The sequence below is a fragment of the Armigeres subalbatus genome, chromosome 2, assembly GCF_024139115.2.
Source record: "Armigeres subalbatus isolate Guangzhou_Male chromosome 2, GZ_Asu_2, whole genome shotgun sequence".
Lineage (NCBI taxonomy): Eukaryota > Metazoa > Arthropoda > Insecta > Diptera > Culicidae > Armigeres > Armigeres subalbatus.
The window spans coordinates 69,096,435-69,109,593 of record NC_085140.1 but is presented as its reverse complement, the minus strand read 5'-3'; the positions used below and the strand labels follow the sequence as shown (position 1 = coordinate 69,109,593).

The 13,159-nt window shown below is 41.8% G+C and overlaps 1 protein-coding gene across 1 annotated transcript; it reads left to right on the top strand.

Moving 5' to 3' along the window:
• The first annotated feature begins 8,642 nt into the window (after nucleotides 1-8,642).
• On the top strand, nucleotides 8,643-9,354 carry LOC134214503 (uncharacterized). The gene is made up of 2 exons (XM_062693862.1): nucleotides 8,643-8,795; nucleotides 8,855-9,354. Exons 1-2 carry the CDS (start codon nucleotides 8,792-8,794, stop codon nucleotides 9,283-9,285), a joined length of 435 nt encoding a protein of 144 aa, XP_062549846.1. The 5' UTR covers nucleotides 8,643-8,791; the 3' UTR covers nucleotides 9,286-9,354.
• Nucleotides 9,355-13,159: the final 3,805 nt, after the last annotated feature.

The window sequence follows — 13,159 nt, the reverse complement described above, 5'->3', positions numbered from 1 at the left end:
CAATGGTAATTTCTTTAGTCTTACGTCTGATGGTCTGTGGTTATAGGCTGCCATAGCAGCCCGCGATTTGGTTCGCACCTATGAGAATCTTGTCGATTACTAAGAGGAACAATAGCGGCGACAGACTACATCCTTGCCTCACACCAGCTACGACCCGCATAGGGTCGGACAAGACCCCATTGTGCAGCATTACACAAGAACGCCTCGTACTGTGCCTCGATGAGGCCGATGATTTTCTCAGGAACCCCTTTGCGTCTCAGGGCGTCCCACATAGTCTCGTGATTGAGACGATTGAAAGCTTTTTCGTAGTCAATGAATACCAAGTAAATGGACTCTTGGAATTCGCTAAATGCTGTTGAATGCTGCTCCAGAATGATACGGAGCGTGGCAATATAGTCCACACAGGATCTCCTGCACGGAATCCGGCCTGCTTCCGCCGGAGAGTCGCATCAATTTTCTCCTGAATCCTGGCTAGGATGACATTGCATAGAACCTTGAGAACGGTACACAGCAACATAATACCTCGCAGCTATCGCATACAATCAGGTCACTCTTTTTGGGCAACTTCACTGAGATATCTTGCATCCAGTAGACCGGGAAAGTTGCGGTGTCCCAGATATTACGAAATAACCGATGCAGTAGTTGTGCGGATGTCATGGGGTCAGCTTTGAACATCTCGGCTGATATCCGATCTATCCGTGGGGCTTTTTTTGCTTTGGATGGCTGTTTGAATCTCTAGCAGTGATGGAGCTTCGGTATTGACGCGTGTTATACGTCGGATCCTAGGCAGATCATGCCGAGGTGGTGGTGGCCTGGGTAGCACTTGAAAAAGTTGTTGATGCGTCTTTCACAAGCATCGTCTTTGCATTCATTCATCTTCGCCCCGCTTAAGCGTTGTGAGATATCGTAGAGGTTGCTGCGGCTCTCTCTTCTTCGTCGAACAGAGAGTCCGCCCATGCTCGTTTATCCCGTCGACATAACTAGACCAACATTTGAAAAGGGCGTAACAGCCAAAATTGATTCCTTCTGATTCTTCGTCCTCGTATATAGCTATACATGTAGACGAAGAATCAGAAAGAATAAATTTTGGCTTTTACGCCCTTTTCAAATGTTGGTCTAGATAAGCGTTTCACTTCCTTCTCCAGAGCCTAGTCGGCGTGTGTTGAACCACCTTCCAACTCTCTTCACCTGCCACCTGTTTCTGCCTCCAGAAACCGCGAAATGCGCTGGCGTGTTTCGCCGATAAGGAGGTGATGATCAGACGCAATGTCGGCACTACGTTTATTCCGTACATCAAGAAGGCTTCGTTACCATTTTCGGCTGATGCTGGTGCTGATGTGGGCGATTTGATTTTCTGTAAAGCCGTCACGGGAGACCCACGTGACCTTGTAAACCGGTCGATAAGGGAAGAGCGATCGCCCGATCACCATGTCGTTATTACCACAGAATTCTGCGAACAGCCCTCCGTGTTTGTTCTAAATCTGGCAACTATTATCCGTTTATTGATAAGTTCCTAATTCATAAACGCAGATTGTGCCTGGGCGCTTAGTAGGAAGCCAACTCCGCTATTCCGGGGAGCGTGTTCACCTCGTAAACCAGAGTATAGCAGAATTTTTCCCGACGGCATTCTGTGTTCTCCAACGTTTGACCAACGGACTTCACTCAGTCCCAGGATCTCAAGCTTCATGCGGCGTGCCTCATTGGCAAGTACCCTGCTAGGCTAGGGTTAAAACGTTCCATATTCATATTCGTGTCCGTTGTTTCGCACTAAGAGTCGTTGCCGTAAAATCAGTCCGTATTCTTTCATTACTTACTTACTTGATGGGCGATGAACCTACGCCGAATGGAGTATCCTTCTCCACTGGACTCGATCCTGGGCCAATCGCTTCCAGTCGCCCTGAACATTGAGCGCCCTCAGGTCCTCTTCAACTGCAAAAAGCCATCGTGTACGCGGCCTTCCACGAAGCCTGCGGCCTCTTCCGGGTTCTCTACTATATATTATCTTCGCTTGACGTTCTTCCGGCATACGAACAACGTGACCAGCCCACCGTAGTCTGCCGTGTTGTATAAGCTTAATAATATCCAGCCCTTTATACACCTGGTACAATTCGTGATTCATGCGACGCCGCCAGATACCGTTCTCCTGTTTACCGCCGAGCATTGTCCGCAGCACCTTACGCTCAAACACTCCGAGAGCTCTCCGATCAGCCTCCTTTAACGTCCATGTCTCATGGCCGTATAAAGCCACCGGAAGAATCAGAGTAGTATACAGCGCGAGTTTTGTTTTCGTTTGCAGACTACGGGACTTAAGCTGGTTACGAAGTCCATAATAAGCCCTATTTGCAGCTGCAATACGCCTTTTCACCTCGCGGGTAACATCATTATCGCATGTCACTAATGTTCCAAGATACGCAAATTCTTCTACCGCTTCAAATTTTTCACCATCCAGCACTATTTCGCTACCACCACCACTAATGAACCCACGTTGATTGCCAGCGACCATGTACTTCGTTTTGCTGGTATTGATCGTGAGTCCAATCCTCGCTGTCTCCCTCTTAAAAGGCGCAAAAGCCTCTTCCACGGCACGGCGATCAATTCCGATAATATCGATATCGTCCGCAAATCCCAGGAGCATATGCGATTTTGTGATAATGGTACCGCTTCTTTGCACACCAGCTCTCCTAATCGTTCCCTCGAGCGCTATATTGAACAGTAGTTTCCAGAGTGCATCACCCTGCTTCAATCTATCTAAGGTAACAAATGACGTCGATATTTCATCCGCAACCCTTACACTTGATTTCGATCCGTCCAACGTTATACGAATCAGCCGTATCAGTTTCGCCGGAAAACCATGTTCAAGCATAATTTGCCATAATTCATTCCGTTTCACTGAGTCGTATGCCGCCTTGAAATCAATAAACAGATGATGTGTCTGCAAGTTGTACTCCCGGAATTTATCAAGGATTTGTCTCAGGGTAAACATTTGATCCGTCGTTGATCGGCCCTCACGAAAACCCGCTTGGTATTCGCCGACGAAGGACTCTTCAAGCGGTCTCAATCTGTTGAACAGAATACGGGACATAATTTTGTACGCCGAATTAAGGAAGGTTATTCCTTGATAATTGGCGCACTTCAGTCTGCGCTTCTTCATAAAGAGAGGGCAAATGAGGCTGTCCAACCAGCTAGTCTTCCCATATTTTCGACATAATATGGTGCAGAATTTCATTAAGCTGCTCACTGCCATGTTTGAGAAGTTCAGCCGGGAGCTGGTCCTTCCCCGCATCCTTATTGTTTTTCAGCTCTTTGACAGCTTTTTTAACCTCATCTAGTGTAGGTGACTCCACAGCTTGTACATCGTCGCTAATATTTATTCTGTTCACCGATGCACCGTCACTTCCTCCATTCAACAAAGTCTCGAAGTGTTGCTTCCACCTGGCAGCCACTTCAGTTTTATCTGTCAGCAAATTCCCTTGTTGGTCGTTGCACATGACGGGAGATGGCGCTGTCTTTCTCCGCACGCCATTGACAGACTCATAAAACCTCCGCATATCGTTCTGCTCCATTTTTTCCTGCGCCTCACTAATAACTTGTTCTTCGTACTCTTTTTTCTTCCTGCGGTGGATTCGTTTTTCGGCTGTTCTTGCTTCCTTGTACCGATCTCTATTCGATCGGGTACCTGACACCAACATCCGGCTTCTGGCAACGTTCTTCTCGTCTGTCACTCTCTGACACTCCACATCTGTCCAACCCGTCCTGGGTCGCCTCTGTGCAGTGCCTACCACTTCTCGTGCTGTTGTGCTCACCGCTCCATAGATCGACTCCCATAGATCGTTGATGCTGTCGCTAACGTTGATTGCACTTATCCGTTCGTCGAGCTTCTGGCGGTACTCAGCCGATACTCCTTCTGCCGACAATCGCTGGATATTGTAACGCATCGTTCGCTGTGATCTTTCGTTCGATACAGTTGACAACCGTGATCGAATTTTACTGACAACGAGGTAGTGATCAGAGTCAATGTTCGGACCTCTGAATGTCCGCACATCGATAGCATCCGAGAAATGGCGCCCATCCACCAGAACATGGTCTATCTGGTTGCAAGTTTCGCCATTTGGGTGTCTCCAGGTGTGCTTTCGGATGTTCTTTCGTGCAAAGTAGGTGCTACTGATGGCCATCCCTCTGGCAGCAGCAAAATTTACTAGCCGTAGGCCGTTGTCATTGGTAGCGGAGTGAAGGCTCTCCCTACCGATTATGGGACGGAAAAAGTCCTCTCTACCGACCTGAGCGTTGGCGTCTCCGATAACAATTTTCACTACATGCTTTGGGCACTCTCCATAGGCTTTATCAAGACATTCATAAAACGTGTCCTTCACGTCGTCGGATTTATCGTTTGTCGATGCGTAAACGTTGATTAGGCTGTAATTGAAGAATTTGCCCCGTATCCTCAACATACAGATTCGTTCGCTAATGGGTTTCCACCGCATCACTCGCTTGATCTGCTTGCCCATCACTACGAAACCAACTCCATGCTCTGCTTTTTCACCGCCGCTGTGATAGATGTTATACTTGAATGCAGTATTGGTCGTGGGGTCCACGGCTCGGAATTCACGTTCTCCGGATCTAGGCCATCGGACATCTTGAATAGCAGCCACGTTCACTCCAACCTTCTGCAGTTCACGAGCCAGAAGGCTCACTCGTCCAGGTTCATTTAGGGTCCTGACATTCCAGGTACCGAGTTTCCAATCATAGTCCTTATTTCGTTGCCGGGTCGGTTGCCAAAAATAACGTTCTCTTTCTCTTCTATCTCCATTTTTCGTGGTATTTGAGAGGCTTCAGTAAGCTACCTTACCGGGGTCGCGTTACCTACATCGCGATGATGGGGCTGCCACCTTAGGTGTAGCTGACGCGATACAGCATTTCGTTAATCAGCCGCTGGGTACCAGGCAGACGCTGTTTGAGCCGCACCTCCTGGTGAACAGACGCTCGAGGCGTACCTTCTCACTCTAGCTGATGTCAGAAGGACAACAGTGCCCAGGCTGCACTACCAGCTAAGTACACAACCCTTAGCTGGCGGTCTTTTGTCATCTGACGACCCGTGGAAGCGTGAGATAGGGACTTGTGGGGACCAGAGCTCTGTTAGGCGCTCCTTCCTTGATGTCAACCCACCATTTTGCAGCCCATTCTTTCATTATCGGATTGTAAATCACATAGCTTGCCTAGAAATCGCGTAGATCCCGTAATCCTGGTAAAAACCGCGTGAAAGCAATCCGCGTAAAAAATAACTTCAGTGTACATGAAGCGTTGACTCTTTCTTGATCGAATGGTCTAAGAAAATTGCAAATCCATCGAGAAACTGCTGAGATATTACCGAAGAAATTCTATCATATTTTCCTGACATTTTATTTTTCGCAATCGTAAAATGAACCCCAATATAGAACACACAAATCCAAAAATGTAATTAACAACGATTAAGAAGCAGATATATGAAACAAATGTAATTTGCAAAGAAATTAACTCACTAATCTTGATGGGGATTTTAATTTAATTTAAACTTTATTTGTGTGTTTTTCTTTTTCATGATGCGGATGTGTTTGAAATTGTTGAATAATTTGTTCGAAGTGAAAAGACGTATTGCTACTGCGAATAGGGCCTTCCACGGATTACGTAACCAGCTTAGGTCCCGTAACATGCAGAACTTGCTCCGTATAAAATTATGATTCGACCAGTGATCCATTATGGGTATGAAGCGTGGACATTAGAAGAGGCGAAGCGTAAAGCTTATGGGGCTTTCGAGCGAAAAATTCAGCGTACAATACTCGAAGGGAACCTATAAAATGGTTTATGGCGCAGACGCATGAATCACGAGCTGTATCCAAGTGTAAAAAGAAGAAAATAGTGTGAATCCTATGAAATACGCAGATTTCAATGGGATGGTCAATATTTAACTGAGAACTAGATAGAGGACAGCGACATTGCGGGAGGCCACAAACATGCTGACTGCACGCGATGGAATCGGATCTAGGGATCCTAAACGTTGGTTAAAACTGAAGGGACATCGCTCAAGGCCGACGATTATAGAGTTCTCTACCATACACCAGGCATGGGTGTATCGTCGTTGTAGCCAACCAAGTATCCAGGTAGGTTGCATCCACCTGAATCCACCGGATAGCTTAATTTGTCAATACAACTGGACTGGAACAGAAGTTTTGCTTCTTATATGTCTGTTACTCAGAAAGACTAGTCTATGGTGATCACTTGAAAACTATTGGTTTAAGTATTGTTTAGTCAGTGATCCCCAAAGTGCGGCCCGCGGGCCGCATGCGGCCCTCGAAGCCATTTCCTGCGGCCCGCGAAGGATTTCAGAATATACACTACATGTGGCCCGTTTATATGCATATGAAACGCTTTTCATCATACTCAGTTTTTTATTATACTCAGGGAATCTGTCAAGTTCACAACATTACGATGTATAAGCACCATCATGATTAATATTAAATTCATCACTTCGTAGATGTTACGTAGGTTAACAGCAAACAACTTCGATGGTATTGCCCTGGGCTATGAAAATAGCAAATTCGTCCATTTTTTCGCAGATGGTCAATGGTAAATGGCCAATGGTCAAAAACGGTCAAACTAATGTTGTCATATACTGCTCTGAAATAAGGAAACTTTCAATACAAGTGAGGGTTTGGCAAAATTTAAATTTCCTTTATTTTTAACTTAAAAAAGCAAGCTGAAGATTAACGTACTTTACGCTACCGTCGTGCATGGCTTTTTTTGACTGCGGGAGCTACTTTGGATTTTTGATTTTCTAAAAAAAACTAAACGGAAAAAATACCAAATTTGAAACAGAAAGTTGCCATCCAACAATCCAAACAACCATCCAACCAATCAACACTGTGATAATGGCAATTTGAGAGTAATTTACTTTATAATTTTTGTTTCAAAATGTCCAAAATAGCCTTCGATCTATCAAAAGAACCCTCGATCGGAACCCTCGATGGTACCTAAAATATTTAACAAAGTCAAGAATTTCCCAAGCTCCGATTAGTTGACAAGTAAAAGGTTTCTGAAAAAATCAATTGATCGCAAATCTGGAAACAAGGCACATAGTGCGGAAATCAGATTTATTCGATTTCTATTCAAAACTGCTGGTAAGTTTACTTCGCTTAGAAACATGTTTGTCGTTACTTGATACGACAATCTATGATCAATGGTGGCTCGAAATCTCAATTTTTATCTATTCGTTCAATGACACAGAATTGGGAGATTTCAATATTTCGACTGCTTAAATAGGAAATAAAACTGTCAGTTTATTTATTTCATGCATTTACGCGCATACATTTTGCATATTTAAAGTCCTTGAACGGATGGAATGAGGTTAAGGAATCGTTACTGTTATGTGTAGTGAACAATAATCCTTCAACAAAAATTCAAAATCTTAGAATCGTACGGCATATGATCATTTGGGAAAGAAGATTAATATATCTTCTGCAAACTATGCTAAAAACAGTTGCGAAAAGATTTTTATCGTCTTAAATATTAACTCCGGTGATAAAACCCGTAGAATAAAATGTTTTTACAAGTATGTTATTTAAAGAAGATTCATCGCAACAAATTTTATTGAAATGTTATTAAGCAGTAAAAATCTACATGAAATGAAAAACAAATCATGCAAATGTACTGTGGCCCGCTTCAACAGTTCGAAATTGCTATGCGGCCCTTGATAGTAAGCATGCTGGGGACCACTTAGTAGCTAGTGAAATTTCAAAATTACTGTATTGTATGTATTTCCCTAGCCATAGTCATTTTCGGTGTGTTTGTCTGTCAATTATAAACCAGACAAATAATAGATGCTCTAAAATTTAGATGTTTTCCGAAGAGACATAAAGTTTGTGAAGTACCTATTTGAACGTAAAATTGATTTTAGGGTGTCTTGGAGCAAATAATAGTCCATGTTGACGACGGATGGTATTGTTGCCATCTTCAAATAGCACTTCTTGAATAGAGATGTAATGAGATATTTTTGATAATATTGTTACCAATAATGCTCAAAAGGAGAAATTTTACGTTTAAAACAGTCAATATCACCCGCCGAGAGTCTAGAGAAAATTGTATGTTTCCGAAAACTTTGAATTTTCCATAGATGAAATCTCAACGTTTCAGCGATTTGCGCCCCCGTTAACTCACACTCTATTAAGCTCTAGTTTTGAATAGACTACTTTTTCAGTTGAATAAACATTTTGTATATACACGGGTTTTGGTACTTGAGATGGCATTTTTATTGATACCCTTACCGCTCAAACCTAGTACTAGTATGAGATTTGGAAAAGAAAATGTTCCTGTTTCTCTGTATTGGCTGAGATAGTTCTTCAATTACTCATTCCTAATTATTTGCAAAAACAGTTGACTAAATTCGGGTTTGGTTGAAGAGCTGACGAATGCATCAATGGAAAACAAACGTTTCAATAACATACATTCGCAACTATTTCAAAGATGACTAATAGGGCAAAACATTCTTCTGAAAAGATGACGCTGAAATAAAGGTACCAGTTGTTCAAATCTAGTTCAAACAATGAATGCCAGACAGATAAGACCTGTTGCAGGTCTTGCTTGTATTACAAATACAAATATCTGTAAACCAGAAAGAGATAAAATATTTCACTCCTATATATGGTGGAAGCATTGCCGATAGATTGCAAACGTTAAACATATTTTTGAATACTCCCACTGGCAACGTGTCAGTTCATAACCGATCTTCATACCGTACGCACTATAATTTATTTAGTTTGAAATGGGTAAGACAGATTTTATTGCTTGATTGATTACAACGATCTGACGGATAATGTTATTCCAGCAACCAAATGGGTTTGGACGAGTGCTCACGGGCCTTATCCGCCAAACATGGTATCCGGTGGACAGGACAGTGACGGTACATCGATTTACGTTGGCCGGGCAAACCACGCTGGAGATCTGCTACCGGCCAAAGTGATTCCTGACAAGAATGCCGCTTACATTGCGTACGGTGGCGAAGAGGTGCTTGTCGACAGCTTCGAGGTTCTCTGCCAAAAAGAGCTGCTCTGGGATAGCGCCGCGGGAGGAAACATCCCACCGGATGCAGTCGTCGGTGGTAGCACTACCGACGGGGAAGTATTGTACATCGGTCGCGCCTATCATGAAGGATCTCAAACCATTGGAAAAGTGCAACGATCGCACGGATGCTGCTATATTCCATATGGTGGTGCTGAGGTGGCACTGCCGAATTATGAAGTGCTCTGTGAGCGGTAAAATGGAATGTGTATGAAATGTGTAACGCTGTTTGGTTTGATGAATAAATTTTATAAGTTTGTTTAGTGACATTGTTGGTTTTAAAGGTAGTTAACTTTAAATGATGCTGACATTTCCATAATCGAGATTAAGCGTTTCATATCTATAGCGAGATAAACTAATATTTTCTTGGACAACTTTTGAAAGAAATCAGACAGAAACGGATACGTCGAGTCGATAAGTCGAGTCAAGTACGAGACACTGAAGACGACCACACAGTTGTGGTCGAAATACGTATCTGCAAAGATATCGAAAATAATTGGTGGAATTAAATGGAGAGTACTTAATTCGTCTTAGACGGTTGAATACATTCCACTAAAAGAGCTTAATATATTTTCTGAAAAGAAAGACATTCATGAGGAATAATGACAGAAAGAGGGATGGGCGAATATTTAATAACTAGATTCTAACCCGCCGAAACTATTTTACCAAACAGGCTTTGGTGATCCTCGCACGCTCACACGACATGGTCAATATCTTGAGAATCTGTGCCGCACACACAGAGAATGACTTCCGAGTTTCGAGCACGGTATCTTTGTCCAAAACAGCTTATTATCAAAAATCAGTACCTATCTCTTGAACACCCACAACTGGAAAGTACAGGTTTTTCTCTTTTACATATGTCTAATCATGAAATGTTATCGGAATTCACTTTTTCATACGATGGGAGAGGAATCAAATTGACTATCATTCAATATTTCTATGGGGTTGCTGTTTTCGTTCATTTCGTTTGCGTTCACCCTTGACATGAAAGAACAGAGTATAATCATTTGCTTGATAGTTTTTTCCAGAGATACTGATATTTGTCTTTCTCGTACAACAAAGTTGTACCGAAAAGATAACATTTCACTCCAAAAACAAACTTTTTACGAAAGGCTTGTAGACCCATAGTATTATATATCATCCCGAGCAGGAGAAATTGGCTCAATAATACTTAATTCTGTTATTGATACCATACTCTGTTATGAGCTAGCCCTGCATAAGAGGTAAAATACCAAAGGAATAATACCAAAAACTAATATGTACAATACTTAAGCCATAACAAACTCAGTTATTAAATTGAATTTCAATACCAAATACATAACCAATTATTATTCGTTTGGTATTGAAATACCTAAGCATGGTATGCCTCAAGTATTTTGCATATAAGTTTTTGGTATTATTTTTTGGTATTTTACCTCTTATGCAAGGCTCAATCATACCAATTTCTGTTATCGAGGTCGTCGCTCCTGCTCGGGATTTGACTTAGCAAGACGAACTGTACAGGGGTTAGACAAAAAGGTTGAGATAGGCAAAAAATTGTCGAAGTTCAAATCAGCATAATTTTTCGTAGAATGATCCGATTTTGATCAAACTGGGACCATCGGACGCGGAAACTCTTCTAGTATACTGGCCCTATGCGAAACCTCTGATTGGCTCTTGGCCACCGGTGGTGTTCTGGGTTTTCCGAGGGTATGTTAAAAATGCATTTTTTCTGCTGCTTGTCATTTTATATGACGTTCGCTGCCATCATGTTTTATGTTTTCCCCAGAAACTAGAACTAATATGCTGACCAATGCTGGCTGCAGATCGAAAATCCGTTAGGTATACGCAGAGATATGGCCATTTTCGTGAAAACGATACGGGATTGGCCATACACCCTGAACAAATGTCACTTTCGCAGAACTTCCGGAACCTGTTACAAATTGGCCAAAGAGTCTTACAGTCCTCAAAATATATCTCTAATAAAGATCCTATATTTATCGTCTTGGGAAAGCATGGTTCCAGATGGTGCCAAAACCGGCACCTCCTGGAACGCCCATGGAACCTGCTATAAGGGTGGCAGTGGACACTATCATTCTGGAAATGTTTCTGTAATCATCGTCCCGCGAATCCATGAAGTCAGATACTCATATTTCCATTATTCCGATCTGTTATCATTTCATCATGTTTCCGGTACCGTTTTTACGGAAATGGCCGTATCTCTGTGTAGTTTAGATAGATTCTCGATCTACAGCCACCCTTGGCCGGCATATTGATTCTAGTTTTCGGAGAAAGCATAAAACATGATGAATGTTAACGTCACATAAAATGACAAGCAGTGGAAAAAATGCATCTTGAACACACCCTCGGAAAACCCGGGACATTTCCGGTGGCCAAGGACCAATCTCAGGTTTTGCAAAATGACAGTATACTAGAAAAATGTCCGCTTTTGATGGTCCTGGTTTTATCAAAATCGGATTATTATACGCAAAGTTATGCTGATTTGAATTTCGACTTATTTTTACCTATCTCAACCTTTTTGTCTAACCCCTGTATGTCAGGGTGGCACTAAAGCTAAGAAAATTCACCCCTTATATTAACAGATTTTCTCGCAAAAAGTTTGCATTCGACAGGTGACAATCTCTGTTAATCGCTATTGAATTTGATTACGATTATCTATTGCGTTTTAAGGTTCATTTAATTTTTATTTTGCAGCGTTTGGTGGGGCAATGAGGGGTGCAAGTCAATCCAAGGCTGATAATAGAGAGGGTTATGGCAGAAGGTTCCTTGCAGACCACTTGAGCGCCATGGGATAGGATGAGGGTGGTTTCAAGTGAGGCTTGGATTTGGAATCGACTCGACACTAATGCAAAATGTAAGTGAATGTAACTATAGTTAATGATATATGGTTAAAATGATTATATCAAAAATTCTATTCCAACATTTTTCTAGTTTTCAAATATTAAATGTTTAAAATGCAATGTCTTCTTTTTTTACTCGGAAGGAGCTGTCATATAGTCAATAATATTAAGTTATTTAGTTTGTCAGCTTTATGTGACCACGATGAAAATGTAAAAGCTTATTGCGTATTGTTGATCTATTTTATACCTTTTATTTATTCAGAATCAAGACTAATTAATTGTGTTTGTTCTGGGGTGTAGGATATGCGTTCGTTAAATCACTTTGTTCGCCTAGCTTATTGTTTCGTCAATGTTTTTAAGAGCTGTGTCAGTACCACCATTTTTTTTCAATGGATCTACATTCCAACCCGGAAACATCCTAGATCGGATAGAGAATCGAACTCGCCATCTCCGGATTGGTAAACATACGCCTTGTTCGCAAGGCTACTGGAGACCCCTAATACCAGTAATACTATGTTTATCTAATACTAACAGCCGTACACGGAACATGTCGTCTAAGAAGACGCTGGTGCAATTGAATCGGAGGGAATTACGTACATAAATAGTCAACCGCTCCTAATGCTAACTAACTTCGTAATATTTTAAAGTCAATTTTGTCATTTTATTTTCAGAGTCAAATCATTTTGTCAGTTTAGATGCTTATTGTCAATATAAGCGCTCAAAATGTACCGAAGCCCAATGTTTCATCGTAGAATTTTCAAACAATAACTTATTCAGTTTTCCTAACCATGGACATTTCATAACCTGCGGGCGAATAGAATATCGATTTCCTCATTTTTCCATAGCTGTTGCCATCTGATCAAACATTCCTGATGACCGATTCTAAAACAAAAACTTATCGCAGGTGATTTGCCAGTCGTGGATATCATTTTCAGAAACGCACATCTTAACCAAAAATAACGCTTTCTCATTTTCCACGATGAGATGAGAAGAGTCCTACGGAGCATTTATTGATCGAGCAGCTTTCATTTTGGAAAGTATTGCATCATTTAATTGAATCCTTTCTTTAAATCCAGTAATTTGAATATATCGACACAGGGAGAGAGAATCTTGAACAAAATATGACCAGAATTCACGAGATAGAGAGATATCGAGATTTTTTTTTAAATTCTTTATTAAGGTGTTTTTTTTTAAAAATCTAGATATCGCGAGATATCGAGATAGTAAGGTTA